This window comes from Coturnix japonica, chromosome 4 (genome assembly GCF_001577835.2).
Source record: "Coturnix japonica isolate 7356 chromosome 4, Coturnix japonica 2.1, whole genome shotgun sequence".
Taxonomy (NCBI): domain Eukaryota; kingdom Metazoa; phylum Chordata; class Aves; order Galliformes; family Phasianidae; genus Coturnix; species Coturnix japonica.
In genome coordinates this window covers 80,405,535-80,423,203 of record NC_029519.1, presented here as the reverse complement: position 1 = coordinate 80,423,203, position 17,669 = coordinate 80,405,535, and the positions used below count along the sequence as shown (strand labels likewise).

At 42.3% G+C, this 17,669-nt stretch overlaps 1 protein-coding gene across 1 annotated transcript in view; it reads left to right on the top strand.

The window, feature by feature from the left end:
* DDRGK1 (DDRGK domain containing 1) overlaps positions 1 to 17,669 on the top strand; it is a 30,083-nt gene that overhangs the window by 1,824 nt on the left and 10,590 nt on the right. Inside the window, exons 2-4 of the mRNA XM_015863025.2 lie at positions 3,018 to 3,170; positions 9,839 to 9,945; positions 10,678 to 10,779. Coding sequence (XP_015718511.1) covers positions 3,018 to 3,170; positions 9,839 to 9,945; positions 10,678 to 10,779 — 362 coding nt within the window. The remainder of the gene's footprint in view (positions 1 to 3,017; positions 3,171 to 9,838; positions 9,946 to 10,677; positions 10,780 to 17,669) is intronic.

The following is a 17,669-nucleotide window of genomic DNA, read 5'->3' as shown; positions in this document are numbered from 1 at the left end:
GAAAAAAGGCAGCCTTGCTGGGTTTGACGCACGTGTGGCATATCTGTTTGGAAACAGGCCCTGGTAGGATAAGCAGCGCCGTGCAAAAGTGCTACTTCAGGGACACTGAGTAAGCTTCCACCTGTTGCATTCTGAGTCACTTTCTCATTGAACTTCACAGGATGGGTTTGCAGGAAGGTGAAAGATGCTGGATGCTGTAAATGCAGAGGAAAGCGTAGCTGGTGCTTAAGGGTGCAGCAGGTGGAGCTCTGCTCTCCCTGCTGTCTTGAGGACTGTCTCGAAACTTGCCAGCCCAGGTGTTACACCGATGGACTTGCTTATCTGATAGAACTGAGTACAACGTGCTGTGATAGGCAAAAGATTGCTTATCAGGGGAAAATGTATTTGCTCTGAGCAAGTGGAAATTTACATAGTTTCGGAAAGGAGCAGGTTTCTACCTGGGGGTTGTCAAATTAAGTCCTAGAAAGCCAAGGTGCTGAAAGATTTCACAGTATTCATTGCAGTGATAGGACAGTGGTGCTTCGCATCCAGTTTAGGAAAGAGTTCTGTTCTCAGAGTAAAGTTCTGCTCTGTTTCTCTAATGGCTCTGATAGCAGAAGTGCAGACTCACAGCTACTGCTTTGCAGTGCCTGACAAGCTGGGTGAAATAATTACTGCCTCTGCACTGAACTGATGTCTCTGAAAATGCAGAGCTCATCCCCCTGCACCCTGAAATGAGGTTTTTGCTCTTGTTTTTTGGTTCCTTGGCCTTTTGGAAAGCTGATAGCAGGGATCTTAAAGCTTAGAATAAAAGCTACACCAAGCTTTGTTGAAGCATCATTCATTTTCCAGACGTCTCTTTAATATTTTGTTTGTATTGCCTGTTAATTGAGGGCTTTATCTAATTAATTTCTTCTGGCCTGCCTTTCTGCAAACCATCAAGCAACTCCCGGATCAATTTGTCTGACCTATATAATGTTGGTCATTGAGTTTCACTTGGATGGCTCCGTATCAAGTCTAATTAGTTCTTGTGTGACTAATCTATGCATGAACTGGCTAGCCTGGGGTGCCGCTCAGTCTGAGACCTCTGCAGCTACAGGAAAATGAACTGAGATATATCCAGATAATCACAGCAGCTAAACCACACCCTGTGCTGCAGGAGGGGAGGTGAAAAACACTAGGGCCTAACCTGACAGATAGTCATGCTTGACCCCAAATCTGACAGTCAATCCAGTTCTGAGAATACAAGTAAGGTAGTTTATAAGTGTATTCTCTGCTTGCAACCACCAGCCACACCCCTGCTCAGTCTGTTATTTCCAGAGCATGGGGGAGTGGAAAGAGAAGGAGAGCACATTAAGTATATTGGAAAGAGCAGGTGAGTCCTGAGCTGCACAGACATATCTTTGACCCCTGACACTGCAGGTATAAGCACGTTGCACATAGATGAGGTGATTCTTTTCTCCTCCCCCTCACGAAGGATGGATGGATATGCAAGTAATAAACATGTTTCCCAGATGATTTCCAGCTGAACGCTTTGCAAAGCGAAGCTGCAGGCAGTGGGAAAGAAAGAGATGCAGTAAAGTGTATCTTCTTATGCTAAATTACAAGCTGTTATGTCTAGGTATCTTCTGTTGCTTGAATACTTTGGAGATCTGAAGAGATAAGTATTGTCCAACAGCTGCCCTATGGACTTGACCATTATATAGGTCAGGTTTGGGGGTGTTTTTTTTACTATTTTCTGATCCCCATTAAAAGTGGTCAGCTTTGAGATATTCTGTGTCACTTGGAGAGAATTGAACTGAGGAAACAGGATAGCTTCATTCACATGTGCTTCTCTGTGAAGGGTTAAAAATGCCAACTTGAAATGAATACGTGGCTCATAAATAGATCCCTCTTTCATAAAATGCAAAGCAATCTCTGTTTCACAGGATGATGGAAACCAAAACCAAGCCCCAGGGTGAATGGACATTACAGCTTTACAGCTGATACACTGTGCAAAACCACCTTTGGAAAATAGCGAGGTAGACACATCGAAGCTTTCAGCTGGAGGGATGCTGAGGTTTGAATTGCAGGGTATCTCAATCATTTATGGAGAGAAATATTGCATCTGTATAACAATTATTTTTGCAGACGAAAAGCATTTCTGGCACTTAAGTAACTTTACCAGTATTCCTTCTCCGCTGAGTAGCCTTCAGAATAAGCATCATCACACTACAAATAAGCCTGAGCAAGTCCTGAAGCAATGTTATCTGATTGCTAAAGCCTATGTGCTGTCATTTATTACAGCTCTGGTTTGGTCCCCAGACAGAAGGAGTGGATGAGAACAGGAGGGTGACAGCAGAACGATAGCGCAGTGACTCAATTCAAAATGTCACGGTGCCTGTTTGTGCTGTGAGCTTCCTGGGGGTCTGCAATTAAATCTAGTTGCAGTTCTGAACTGCAAGTAGCTTTGCTGGCCAAATACTTCCCCTGCTCACTCCGAGCTCAGTGCTGCAGCAGCTACGTAGTTATTAGCACTGAAGTTGGCTGCTTTGAAGCTAGTTGAGGTATACTGGGATGAGCTGCAAGCACACCTTTGATCGTCATGTAGATTCAGTTATAATGAATGTTATTTTCTGATGACAGATATGCTAATGGTAGTTTTATTTGGGAAGGCATTGTTTGGATCAGAGGCTGCTGGAGATTTGGCAGAGCGTAGAGAGCGCTTTATACTCCTGCTGGGAGACCACATAATCCAGCAAGGCCCAAAAATATGTCCTGAGTTTAAGTAAATGAGGCGTTCTGTGGTTTTCTGAGACAGATTGAGTACTGAGCTGTGTGAGGGTCAGAGTGGTTAATACTTTGCAGGACTGAACAAGTTACAACATACACAGATACGAGTTTCTCTTATCAACAGAATGTGCAATTATCAGCAGGAATATGCAAAGCTTATATCATGGCATTAGTACTGTGCTTCTGGCTGCAAAAGCTGACTGGCAAAAAGACAACTATAGCAAGCAGGGATAACAGCTCTCATTGGTTTTATTTCCCTTTTGCAGCTGAGGAGGAGCACCAGCAAGATGTGGCTGCAGCGGTCAGACCTCGGCCCTATGTTGAAGAGCGGGGTGACGGGATGCCAAGACGCCGGAGGAACCTGGGAAACAGGATGATGGCCCAGAGGAGAGCACAGCAGGCAGAGGAATGGGTGGAAGGTAATGCTTGGTACAGTTCAACTTCCAGGCATTAGACTGGGCCTCAGTGGCAAATGCTGTGGGGTACGATTGGCTCCTGAAGAAAAGTGTTCATTTTAATGGATTGGGATCCATATAAAGCTTGACTGTGGTCTGTTTGTCTTTACAGCTTATCTTCTTGCTTTGCAGAAGCTGCCTTTTGTATTTCCTCTTAGACATGCAGGTTAAATAGAGGTAATTCTATTGAAGTAAATAGAATCATCGCCATGCTCTACAATATTTAGTGCAAGTTGGTGTGAAGAATTAATTCCCCAACGTAACCTTTGCAGAATCTGGAGTTTACTTGCAGAGAAACCATCTGGTTGGTGATCAGGATCAAGCCCAATTAGCTGAGATCGCTGCTGACTGCAGCATTTTTTCTGCCTGCCAGCAGACTGTTGGCAAAGAGTCCCTTAGTCCTGTGCGGGATCTACAATTAATAGCTATACTTGCTTAGTGTGGTTATAAGCAAGAAAGCGATGATGAATAACACCTTTCTATACCCCACACATCCCACTCACTCCTCTGGTGAAACTTAACACATCTCTGTTACCTCCACAGAGAAGGTATCACCATAATTCTAACCAAATTCCTTTTGTGCTCACTTAGTAGGTTAAATTCTTAAGGTTTCTACTTGAGTACTAATAGAAGTGGACCTTGCTTCACTTGAGCTTCCAGTGGCTTTGGCCTAGACTAGTGAGAAGTGGTGAGCACGTATCTGGGTGATGCCATAATTGGTTAATTGCACTTTCTCCTGGCTTTCTTGTCATGCAGTTTGTAGGAAGCATTTTCCACTTACGTTGGCAGGTAAACATGCTCTCCAAGCTAATTATGTCCAACAGTTGCGCAAACGGAAAACTGACAGGCCTGAACTCTTCAACTTTGCTTCTTTCTTTCCACGTGAGAACATCCTGCAAAGAAAACGAGATCAGAAAAGCTTTTTTCTTGAACTCCAGGCATCAGAAGTTTTGATGCCAAAGGCTGAAATTGAGCTGCCAAAGCAAACGACTTCTCTTATTTTGTCACTGCTAGTGAGTCTGTGAGGCTGTGTCATTGGGCTTTATAAATAATTCTTTTGCAGCCTTCTGTATATCAGATGCAAGCGTTGCAGCTCTTGCATGAAGTTTTCTTTGAAATGACATTTCTTCTATTTTTTTTTTTAATGTTTCTTTCATATTCATACAGCTTCTTGCTCTTCTGTTTTGTACTTCCACGTGTTTTTGCTTTGTTTCCCATTCGTATGGTGGGATGGCTTTTCCAAGTGCCTGAGCCCTACTACGCAGCAGTAGCACAGCCTTTGGAGACTGCATATGGGCATTAATAGTATAGTTGTGGAAAGAAGCACCTGTCCCTAGTTGCTTCTTCCCTTGAAGAAGGATGAATGACATGTTTTGAAGCCCACTCTGTGGCCATGTAACGTAACATCCTGTACAATTTGTCTCCTCTAGGCAGAGGTCATGTGTGTTTTCTGTGTCGTTGCTGTGTCCCTTTAACCTATTGTAATAGCAGGTTGTCCCAACAACCACAGCTCAGTTTTGTGTTACAAAAATGAGCTGACTCCTATGAGAATAGAGCCCAGAATGCTTGCAGAGCTTGTGCAGTGCAGGACCAGTTGGGGCACTCATAGTTGAAGAGTGAAATTATTTGGTGGTATAGAGACATACTAAGAACCAGCCAGTCTGGTTTCTTTGCTTTTGACTTGTAAGTGTTCTTGTTGCTCTAGAAGGCTTCTAGACATTTACAGCTGAAGAGGATATTTTTCACTGCCAGTGTTGCTGCCACAGACATAGAGGTGGTGTCAGGTAAGAACTGCTTGTTACCATTGAAGTACTCTGCCTACCAGGAGCCAGTTCTGCTGACATTAGGAAATGGGCTCAAAGCAACCCTTGCAGGCTTTGGAGTTGTGGTTAGCATAAATGTCTTCTGTTTTTCATCTGACCTGAGCTTCAAGGGTAAAATAGTAGCCCACAATTTCTGCTGCCTGTGCTGAGTTGTCATACTGTGCCAGTATTGAAATCTCTAACAGAGTAGTGGGTGGGGGACAAAAACTGTGGCATTAGGATCAGAACCTTGGTAGCTTATAATTATCCCTTCTGTAGTTGTTAGGCTTAGCTTTATTTCTTTGCATGTCCAGGTAGGGAAGAGTCATTTAATACAGACAGGGATAGTAACTGATTGAATATTCAAATCTCCACCCATTGCAAGTGGATTTAAGTTAGAGTGTAATTTCTTCCTATAGCTTGGGTGGGGTAAGGCACCTAAATTACTAAATGACTTGCAGGTTGGTACAGACAGAAAGAGGGAAGCAATAAATGCCTTGACTTTCATACCAGAATTGCAGCCCACGCTATGTATGTAGGTCCCTTATTCTTGGGTTCCATGTGGGCTGCGCTGCTCTATGGGGACACAGCCGCTAGCCGTCTGCCTACGCTGGCTCGGTTTCGCTGAGTAATGTTTCTCAGTGGTTAGTCAAATACTCAAAGGAGGTCATCTCCTTTGAGAAAGTCAACATCTGTTAATATTTTCTGATGGCCAAAGGTTGCTGGGGTGATACTTTTCATGGGTGACAAAGTAATTCTTCAAATGACTGAAGCCCCTGAACTGTGTTCCTTCAATGTGACTTAGAACAGAAGAGTTTGGCTTGTGTTCCGCAACTTCAAACCAGTCATAACGCTGCTGTCTTGCAGCTCACTGCAATGGAGGCAGCTGTCATTCAAATCTGTGTGCCTCAAAGTGTACCTGTACTGCATGCTTGTAGCACAGTGCATGTGCCTTTCCCAATGGAAGATGAGTCTGGAAGGAGAGTTCTGTATTTGTCTGGTTGGCTTGCTCCTCATAGCCCTGTTTGAGAGCAGACTTGATTATCTCTGTTGGATCTTAATTTAAACTAAACCTAAACAGAGGTGGCTTTGTGGGGCTAGCTATGGCAAAGACATTTACTGCAAGGAATGACTATGTGTGGATTTCAGATATTAATAATTGGAGCAGGAGAGGGCCAAGCCAAGCAGTGGAAGGAAGGGAGGGAAAAGAGATGAATAGTGTCAGGTTGTGGATTGTTTGTGGCATGGAATAATGAGAACAAATAGTGTTAATTTCAGATCCCATTTATTTGTTGTCAGAGAACAATGATGGGACATCCACAACCTCATTGGGCAGATTATTCCTTGCCTTTCTCTCAGTAGTTAGCCCTGTGCATCTGAGAACAGATATTGGAATATGCAGCGCAGTGAAAGCTGAGTTAAATTTAAATGACCTCTACACAATTGATAATGATAAAGCCAAGAGCTTTTAATAATCCTGTCATAGCCTCTAGCTTGTAAATTAAAATATAAGGTAAAGCTGATGGTTCCAACGTAAATTAAATCATAGACTTCTCTCTTCTTTTGCTTGGCAAGACACTGGGGGTTAGAATTTCACGTTTTCCTCTACAAGTATTAATCACAACTGAGAAACAAAGCACAAAACAAATAATAAAGTCTGTGTACGTTTATAATCTGTAGTGATTGGCCATATTAAAAAGCCCATTATTGCTTTTTAAATCCAGCATTCAACTCTTACATGAAAAGTTCTTGCATGAATATTTGGGGGGGAGGAATAATGCCTAAAAATGAATTGCAGTTGTTATCTTAGTGGTGCATAAATGCTGTTGTGATCCCTTGTGAAACAGTTGGAAATAAGGTAATATTAATGCACATAATTGGAATAATTTTAATGCTTAATCAGTGGGAAAACTTTTCTAGTACAGTTAAGTTCTGATTACTAATATCCTGCCTAGTGAATCAAAAGTTACTTTTGACTTGCTACGCTTCATATAGAGTCTTAGTGATATCAGGGTATCCACAGTGTTCTTCCTGCCCTTGAGACAAGTGCAGATGGTGTGTAGAAGAGGTAGGTGTGTGGTTTCTCAGTTGTGCCATATGGCTTGGTTCAAGAAAGAGCTTGAAGTTGTTTGACTTCTGCTCAAAGGGGCTCATGTCCCTTGTTTACTGTCCTTTCTCTATCTGCAGCGTAGGCTGATCTTGTGGCTACATATTAATAAGCATATGTCTCATTTGTTTCCTAGACTGGGTAGGTACCAGACTTTAAAAATAAATTAAAAGAAAGTCATTATTATGCCACTGCAGTGGTGCGTTGTTCATGAATGCCCGCACCTTTCCATATGGTGGACTGATTCCTTTCCAGTAGCTGGTGTCATATTCAGTCTCAATAACATGCATATGTCTGCTGTCTTCAGGGTTAATTTTGTTTTGCCTGGCACCTTCCTCCCTTTCTCCTATCCTTTTTGCGAGGTGTTGTGTAAATAGTAAATCAAGCATAGCCGTGCCTGAAGAGTTGAGTGTGAGTAGCCATATCTACTGCTTGCACTCTTTTTTGGGGGTGGGAATCATTGAATCATAGATGGATTGGAGTTGGAAGGGACACATAAAGGCCATTTGGTCCAACCCCCCTGCAGTGACCAGGGACACCCACAGTTCCATCAGGTGCTCAGAGCCCTTTCCAGCCTGACCTTGAAGTTCATTTGTTTCACTTTCAAAACTAAGGAGGAAGCAAGGCCTTTTGACATGAATGTCAAAGGTATCTGAAGTCATGATGTGGGATGTTTCATTCTACTTGTACACTACTGTGCAAATTCTTATCCTGACAGAGAACATCAGTACTAATGGTTATTTAGTGGTATTAGAAGATATTTTTTAAAGGAACTGTTTAAATTTCAAGTGATTCAAACATCTGCATGTTGTTTTGCCTCTAAAACACTGAGGAAAAGCTGAGGTTCTCTGAAAGCCATATTTATGTAAACCAGATTGTCACATCACATTTGAAGCACACCAGCAGTTACAGTGTGTGGTACGCTGGACTGTTGTCAGCTACATGTGAGTATGTGAAAAGCACTTTCACGTGGCTGAAATTATAGCTTCCAGTAGCTTCTTTCTGTTTAAGAAAACAAAACAATCTGGTTTTGTGCAACATCCTCTCTGCTTTTGGTGCAGCAGTTCTTGCACTGTAATAACTGATTGATTCAGCAAATTCTCATACCAAGTGCTTATCCTCTTGTCGGCGTATTCAGGTTTATTTAGCAGATGTTAATTGCACCCAGGTTGAGTGCATTGTTGACCTTTAATGCTTTGCTGAATCACAGGCTGCATCTGCTGTTGTTGAATGTAACTCCATGCTTGGAAGCTTGGAAGGAAGCTGGACCTAGGGGATCACATCAGATGCTTTAAATTGAAGGAAAGCAGACATTACTGAACATAAGCGTGCTTGGTGCAGGACTGGAAAAATGCTTTAAAAGCTTTGTTAGACTTCTGCCTGACCTCTGGCTCGAGTATCTTCAATATAGGTGAAATCTGAAAAGCACTTAAAGCTTTGGGTTGAATTGTGTTGGAGGTGGTGTTTCATGTTTGTGGTTTTTTTTCCAGAAATAATTTCCTATGGGATAATACCAGAATCAGGAATCACAGAATGGCCTGGGTTGAAAAGGACCACAAGGATCATCTGATTTCAACCCCCAGGGTTTCCAACCACCAGACCAGGCTGCCCAGAACCACATCCAGCCTGGCCTTGAATGCCTGCATGGATGGGGCATCCACAACCTACTTGGTTATACTATGAATTGGAAATATTAACTGCTAATGCGGTGCTGCTCACCCATTGCATTTGGACCTCCTCTTGGTCCAGGATTAATTAATTAATATTAATTAATTAAATTTAATATTTTTTAAGGTTCAGCAAAATTATGGGGATACTCAGATTAGACAGTGTTTCTTTGAGATGGAGGAGGGGGGAACCCTTCTGATCATATCAGTGATCAGATGCCAGGGTTTCTGAAGCCCAAACTAGCAAGCCTGCCTCATATTAACTTCCGTATCCTGAAAACTGCTAAATTACATGAGCCACCTATGCAGATCTCAACTGCATTTGGTCCTGTTGATGTGTCTTAGTGGCTTAACCATAGTACCATACTGTGTATTGAAATTATTAAAACAAGTGTTTCAGAGTTAGTTCTGCATAGGGGTGAGCACTGTTCATCCATGTGCTTCTTAAACAGCAATTTCTTTGGGTTCCTTCAAAGCAGTAAGAAGGAATCACTTTCTCTGGAGAGAGTTCTCTATGGGGAAACATCCTGCTGCCAAACCAGCTTTGACAATTGCCACACTACAGTCATCTCTGGGTAGGATTTGATGGAGTGAGCTGATGACCTCCCTCTGAAGGCTATGGTCAGACTGTGGGCTAATTTCAGTTAGGAAATAAATATAAATATTTCACAAATACTTGTGAAATATGTGAAGGATGAGGAGGGAAGGGAAACGGCCATCTTTAAAAGCTCTTCTTTCATATTCCACACTTGCAGAGATCACCTTTATACACAGCCACTTGTCATACAACAGTGAACTATTTATGTATGATGTTGTTGCAACTAAGTCTAGGATTTAAATATCAACTGCACTTTCACCTCTGACTTGAGTTTGTGTTGCCTCATTAGTGCTACTTTGTGGAGGGTTTATTTGCCTTTTTCCATCTATCTCATCTGAAATACATGTGCGTATCTTATTCATGTGCTGCTGCTTTCCTAGGAAGCAGTCATGTTTCCTGAATGGACTTCTCACATATGATTTACAACTTGTTGTTTGCTTTCTAATGCAATCTTGTAGAGGAAGATGATGCTGAGGAGGTGCCAGAACTTCAGGTGACGGGGAAAATTGGAGCAAAAAAGCAGAGGAAGTTAGAAGAGAAGCAAGCCAGAAAAGCTCAGAGAGAGGTAAGCATTTCTGCCACATACAAAGCTCAGAGTAAAACCTGAACAGTGATATCAGCAAAAAATTGTGGTGACAGACACCCAAAAGAATTTTGAGGTACCTGATATATCCATTCAGTTCCTGCTTTACACCATGCTGGTTTGGCCTATAGAAAGGATGGCTGATTAGCAACAAACCCAATGAGTTGTGTAAACTTGCCATCCTTTTCTCACTCGCTCCCTTTGCATCATTGCTTCCCATAGTCATTCTGTTTAATTAGCTTCTTTTTTGTGTGTGTGAAAAGTGTGAGCAAAGTTGAATGATGTGCATCACTTGGTTGAGTGAAGGTTCTTTTTGTTTCATTTTAAAACCTGCTGATTTTTATTGTCCCATGTGACCAAATAAATTTTTCAGTTAAGTTGTCGTTGCTGAAACATTCAAAACCTCAAATCCACTAAACCACAGCTTAAGAAACAAAAGATTCCTAAACAATGCACAAAATATCTTTATTTTTACTGTTCTGAGTCAATCTCCCTTTGCTGGGTTTGGTTAGAAACAGTAGGAATTTGTAGATTTGAAGAGACAGGTTGAATCATAATGACTTGTACTAGGTTATTATTTCTGAAGAGGCACACTGGAACACCCCTCCCTTAGTCTTTACAACATGAAGGTGAAAGATGTGTACTGAGGAAGATTAAAGCCTGTCTTGCATTTCTTTTGTTGGTTGTTTAAGGGCTTCTTTCTTTTTGTTTAAGGCTGAGGAAGCAGAGCGAGAGGAACGGAGAAAGCTGGAGTCAAAGAGAGAAGAGGAAAGGCGGAAAGAAGAGGAGAGAATCCGCCTTGAAGAAGAACGGCAGGTAGGATTGGTTGCACTCACAGATGGAAATTCTGAACCAAGTTTGTCTCGGAGATTGAATCGCTCTAAGTTCTGTGATAGCAAAATTATTTGGTATTCAGTGCTATTACATACATCTTTTTGTTTGTTTTGTTGCTCCATTTTTATATGAATTAATGTGATACGCAGTGATTTCAACTGCAGGGCGCAGTGTTGTTTCCCCAGGTGCTTGGCAGGTGTGAAAGCTCTTACTCCAAACATCAGCACACACATCTTAGCAGCAAGGACCAACCCACAGTGGAGGCCAGGGCTAAATGAAACCTCTCCTGCAGTGGATCCAGTAGCCTGTGAGCCTCCTATTCCATAGTGACAGATTTTTTGGTCAGTTTATGTTGACAAACATAGCTTTAAAAATTGGCCCTTAGTCTGATGGGGTCTATTTCAGTGCATGTTTATGAAGATGTTGTACTCCACTATAGGAGAAGTTGGCTTGATGTCGGATAGAAGTTTAGTTTTCAGAACCTTAGAATGGCATAGGTTAGAAGGGATCTCTGGAGGCTGCTCAGAACCTTGTCCAGATAAGCTTTCACTGTCTCTAGGTGTGGAAAATGTCTCAATCATGCTGAGCCCCAATTCCAATAGGTGATCACACGCATGATAAAATTCTTCATGTTGCAACTTGTGCCCTTTGCTGATGCTCATTAGGTCTGCCTGCCTGACAGCTGTAACCAGCAGGGCAGAAAGTGAAAGACATTATCAACCACTTCTGCAACTGTCATGTAAAATTGTACTATTTTGTCCTAATTACACAAACTTTACATGTGCTTTATAATTAAAGATTTCTAACCTGTATGTATGAAGGTGCATGTTAGGAGTGACCCAGAAAAACAGATCCTGTGCAACTGAAGTGTCTTTGTTAAAAAGCCTTTCATCAGTGGGGGTGGCAGACTGATTTCAAAGCTGCTTTGTGCGTCCCAGACATCAGTGCTACTGGCTAAGAGCTGGAGCTTCGTGCTCTTTGGTGCTTGAGTAAGATGTGTTGTAGCTTTGGTGTCTGATAGAACAGTGTGCTTTCGGAGGCAAAGAGCAAGGTGTTCTGTGCAATCCTGAGCTGAGTAATCGCAGTCCCAGGAGAGTGTAGCCCCCAGCATTCAGCGTGAATTTTCCGTGATGCTTAAATGTGCAAATCTGTGCTTTGTGGTGAGCAGATTTATTTGAATTCATTGTAAGTGCAGCTTGTGCAAGCAGGGTGTTCTGCTGATAACTTTTTGAAAGAAGAAAAGACATTTCTTTTCCCCCCTTCTTCTGTTGAGGGTATGAAAACTAATTTTGGCTAGTCAGAGATGTTTCACATCAGTAAAACCATCAGATGTGCCTTTCATATGGATCTCTGTCTAATGCTTCCCCCTTCCCATGCACTTCAGTATTACAAGCCTCTGCCTTGCAGTTTGCTCTCCTTCTAAACATTTCCCTTTTCTCTCCCTATGCTTCCAGCTCAGAAAGACCAGATGAACTGTGGCTGCCTTTAAAACACCCATCTATTGTCCATCCTGCTTACTTGGGGACTTGTCCACCCTTCAGGTCAAAGCATAAGGGAGAACAGAGATGGCAAGTTTTCTTTTAGTGGTGTATTCTTTTAATAAGTATATTGTCTGCACCCAGCTCCTTGACGTTTCAAATACTTAAGATTTTAGGAATTTAATATCCTTGAAACCCTGAAGAGTTGGTTGAGATGAACCTGAACAGTCCAATGCTCTAAAGGAGATTAGGAGTGCACGCTGGCTGGATGCTAGCATTGCTTTGGTGTCGTTTCCTTTAGACAAGGCTAAGAGCATTTCAGTTTCAGAGTGGCAGCCCATAAGACAGGTGGATTGCTAATCACACAGCAGCTGAGCTGGGCCAACATGCTCAAAGTGAGCTATAACTCAGGACAAAGAAGTTGTCCCATTGGTTACCTCCAAATTTGTCCTAGGGCTTAGCAGTACAGCTGGCTAATCAAGATCACTTGGGCACAGCTGAAGAGCTGGATAGCAAATAAGGGTGTAATTCCACCCAGACAGGGAGATCTCTTCATGAAGTGCTTATTAACATATTTAACTTTTTTTTAATCATCACCTTCTTTTCAATTTAGAGCTGAATAATTTATTTTGGTTGAATGAGGGAAATCTCATTTGGTTTCATTTTGATCTTCAGTACACCTAATGAAGACTGTACTACAATGCTTATACCTACATTTTGCAAGGCTAAGTGAAAATGAGTGATGTGAATTAAGGCTTTGATTTACTTCAGTTCTGTGCCTGGCAGTCCAAAGGACAACTAGAGGCTCAAATATTGCTCAGATACATAAACCTGTCTTGCTATTCATATTTGCTTTAGTCTTGTCTGAGGAACAGTAGGGAAAATTTTAGTTGTGTGTTTTTTGTTTGTTTTTTCCTTGCTCCCACTCCCAAGAAGTGCTCCCAGAATTGTGTTGACTTCCATGAACAGTGAGACTGGCTCTGTGTCAAGAAGAGCTGCTTTGCAACCTTTCAATAGATCTGGATGATTCCTGCTCTGTTAAATGCTGTCTGAAAGTCCCCTAAATAATGAGGAAGGCCAAACAGAAGACGATACAGAATTGTGTTGTGGATCCTGTGGAAATCATAGAATCCTAGAATGGCTTGGGTTGAAAAGCACCACAGTGATCATTGTGTTTCAATCCCCTGCTATGTGCAGGGTCACCAACCAGCAGACCAGGCTGCCCAGAGCCACATCCAGCCTGGCCTTGAATGCCTGCAGGAATGGGGCATCCACAGCCTCCTTGGGCAACCTGTTCCAGTGTGTCATTACCAGGTTCTGATCTTTATGATAAAGTCACTGGGGCTGCTAAACCTTTCACACGCATCCCCTGCAAGTGGTTTGAGATAGGGAGACTAGTGGAAATGATGAATTCTTGCGTCTCATGAACCCTCTCTTTCTTCTATAGGCAAAGATAGCTCTCTCTAGTTATTTTTGGCCAGCTCTATAGTGTGATGCAGTTTAATTGGTAACTCTCCCTTCCAGTGGAACTGCAGGGGCTAAAATCTTGCGTATTCTTGAGAAAAACACCCCCCTGGTTCTGTCCAAACATATTTGTATGCACGTATAAATAAAATGTGGTTGCCCCTTGGCTTCTGTGTTGCAAACCAAATAATATATATTTTTAAATTCAAGTTTCCTTTCCAGTGTTCAGTGACCTGATTGGCTACGTGTGCGAGGAAGCTCCTTTATAACTGGCATTTGCTTCAGCTCTGCTTTACCCTGGGGATTTCCCTTTCACTCTTGGAGTTTTTTAGTGGTGAGATGGTTTACCAACCGACACCTTATCAATGAGAGCGAACTTCCTCTGATGTTGCAAAACAGTGTCTTCATCAAAAAGCCTTGCAGCTTGTTAGCCAGAAAGCTTTTTTTCACCCTGCACAGGGATTTTTGTAGATTTTAGTTCAATAGCTTACCTCTGCTGTGCTAAAACTGCATATGGTTTATGCAGATGCAGGGCTCACAGCGGTTCTGTCTCTCTTCTATACTAAAATGCAGTGTTCAACAGGGTGCGTTGCCTGCAAACCCACTGCAGTGTGAGCTGCTCTTGAAACTTAGTTTGATGTAGTAGAGAAACTACTGATCTTCAACTGAGCGAGCTTTCAGTGGTTGTGAAATAAAAAGCCACAGTGGGAGTGGGGGCTGGCATTTGTTTGCTGCCGTATTAGCACAAGATTTGTATTGCTCAAACACAGCTGTGCCCAGAGTTTCCGAAGTCAGGAAATGTCATTAAGGCTCTTGGCTTTGCATTTCAGTACCTGAGTAAGAATGGTCTGGATCTTCAAAACTTCAGCAGTGGAGAAGTGGCCCCCTGCGTTCTATTGAAGCTGTTGAAAACTGAGGTCCTGAAGTTTTGGTTATTTGATATTTATACCAAATAATGGAATACGTTCTTTCCCTTTAAGGAAGTACAAGGTTGAAAAGCTTGCAGAAGGCTCATCCTACTCGGATTTTAGTGAGATGAGAACTGGTAGGAAACACTCCCAACTTCCTAAAGGTTTTATTTCTATCTGAACAGTGACAGGGGAGGGATGTTTAATTCATAATAGAATCACAGAATGGCCTGGGTCGAAAAGGACCATAATGATCATCTGGTTTCAAACCCCCTGTTATGTGCAGGGTCACCAGCCACCAGACCAGGCTGCTCAGAGCCACATCCAGCCTGGATTCAGTCTACTCAGTGTCATATTAGTTATTTGTAAAGTCGCAATTTGGTTCCTGCAGAAGCTGTACTAACAGCACAAAAGCTGGATGTGACATCATAGAAAATCATAGAATGGTCATGAAGAGGATTTCTTTGGTCTGTGCATCTCAAAGCATTTGACATAGAAACTACCATACTTTTCCTGCAAGCTACGAACAAGGAATGACTGCAAGCAGGTGGTGGTTGTAGAGAGCCTGATGTTTGCTCTCCCTTTCTCTTGCAGTGAGATCTTTTCCACTTCACAGTGGAATAAGCTGCCTATAAATGATTTGTTTGTCAGCAGGTCAGTCCTTTATCTGATTTGGAGGTGAGATGGCAGAGCACACAACCAGCAGTTTGCTCTCTGGGAAAGCTGCTTAGGCAAAACCCTCAGAAGAGCTATTTAGTGTATAGGCCAATGCCACTTAGTGTCAGTGTCACCTTAAATGGGTTACTGCAGGGAAAGCTAGGAACAGTTTGCTGTGTTCTGGCTAAATGGTGCTCTAAGGGTACTCACCCTTTGTTAAAAATATTCATGCATGATAAACCTTTAAAGGTTGCAATCTCTCAGTTACTCATCAGCATGTCAGGGCTCCGGAAGGCTCTGTGGTCCCAAGAGTCAGGGTCTGCTTCCAGCTATAAATCTGAAAGAGTTTTCAGGTCCCTCTGGGTTTGAGCTGATGAAAGATTGGGATTTTATGCCGTTGACACAATTAGAGTTTTTGATGGCATGGAAATAATCACTGCACTCAAGGTAAGAGATGAGCAATGAGAAGGTACATTCATAGAATGGCCTGGGTTGAAAAGGACCACAATGATCATCTAGTTTCAAACCTCCTGCCACAGACAGGGTCACCAATCACCAAACCAGGCTGCCTTAGAGCCACGTTCCTCAAGCGTGATATAGAAAGCTGTTAGAAAACATCTCTATGCTGTAACAAGCCCCTGGTTGTGGTAAGGGTGAAGTGGGTGACGAGAGCAGGGGACCCATTACAGAGTTTAGGGGGGGAAAAAAGACAGTTGAAGGTGAACATCAGCAGTTACCAAATTTCCATAGAGCTGGGATTTCCCCACCACCACACCCATTGCTGAAGGGAGATGGCCCAGCTATTCTCCTCTAAGCAGACGTGCATTACCACTTAACTCCACAGTGGTTAATATGAAATGAGAATGGGGATGGGCAAAAAACAAAAATCCTGACTGATAAAAATACAGGCTTTATAACAATCATGTTTGAGCTGAGTGCCCTCTGTGTGACTCGTAGGCAACAAGTATTGGGCTCTGTTTAATTAGCAGACCCTGGGGTGCTGAGAGTGTTTCCATGTGTGGGTTATGCATAACCCACAGGCTGTTTTTCATGGGAACCTGGCTATGTCTGACTCTGCACCTTCCATGCAGCTGCTGCACAACTTGGGCATGTGAAAGAGTGTTAGTGGTGGAACACCAGCTGAAAATGAGTGTTAACAAACAACATGACTTCAGCTGGGCTCCCCCTGCTCAGCTTCTACTGTTGTTGCTGGTTCCTTTTACTTTGCATCTTCCCTAAATCCTTCTTTTTCTGTAGTTTGAATTGTGGTTGAATTTAGGTGGGTGAAGCATGTGCAAGGAGTGGCTGCATGTTTTTTTCTTAGGTGGTTGATGAAAAAGCTGCTGGAAATGCTTAGCTAAGTGCCTTACTCTTGTATTTCCAGGACAGAGATGAAATTTGATGTACTTTCAAGCAGAGACCAATTGAATGCTTCTGAATGAATTATGGTTGTGTTGTTCTTGGCACCTGTAACGCAAAGACAGAAATGACTGCTGAGCTTTTATTAATAATCGTTATGATGATGAATGACCTAGAAAATGGTCTCATTTTGTCTCAAGCGCTTCCTCAGATCCACGGGATTTCTTCATGAGATAATGGTTAAAAATGGTTTTGACTTTTCACATGCACTAAGCTCTGGTTTTCTCATCCTTGAATATCACTGTGGAAAATGCTTCCTTAGGACTTGCTCGGAGTTTGGCTGAATGCAGTTAGGGCTGAATACACTTTTTGACTGGGATTTTAATTAAGAGCAACACTGCTACACCTGTTTCTGGCACCTCAGCACCTTACATGATGTCTTTACTGAAAATCATTCATATTACACTTAATGACTTGTTCCTGTCTCCCTGTTTTAACAGAACAAGAGTTTGCTTTCGAGCCATTTGAGGAAGCAATTACCATTTTAGTGCTGAAGATGTAGCATGGCAAGCATGTAGGAATCAATAGAGTTGTTCTTTAGGAGATTGATTCCTGTGCTAATGGTAAAGTAAAAGGACAGAGGCGGACAGTAATATCCAAAGAACTCATGTTTCTAAGTACTAATCAATCCTTTGTGTTGTAATAGCAAGCAGAGGTTTGGAAAGTTGACATCTCATTGTACCAAGTGCTATACAAGCTTCAGTTTCTCTGCCCCACACATGGTTTTGAAAGGCATTTATTTCAGCATAGGTAACTGAAACTGTTCTTGTTGTGCATAACTAAGAGTGGAACTTATGTTTGCCCACTTATCAAGACCTACAAAATAAACTCTTTTCTTATGTAATAATACATTTTCCCTAGTCATAAAGCAGTTTGCACAGTTCTTTCCATTCAGTATGGATGCATTTTGCTGTATGTCATGAGAGGTTTACTTGAAGCTCTTGGA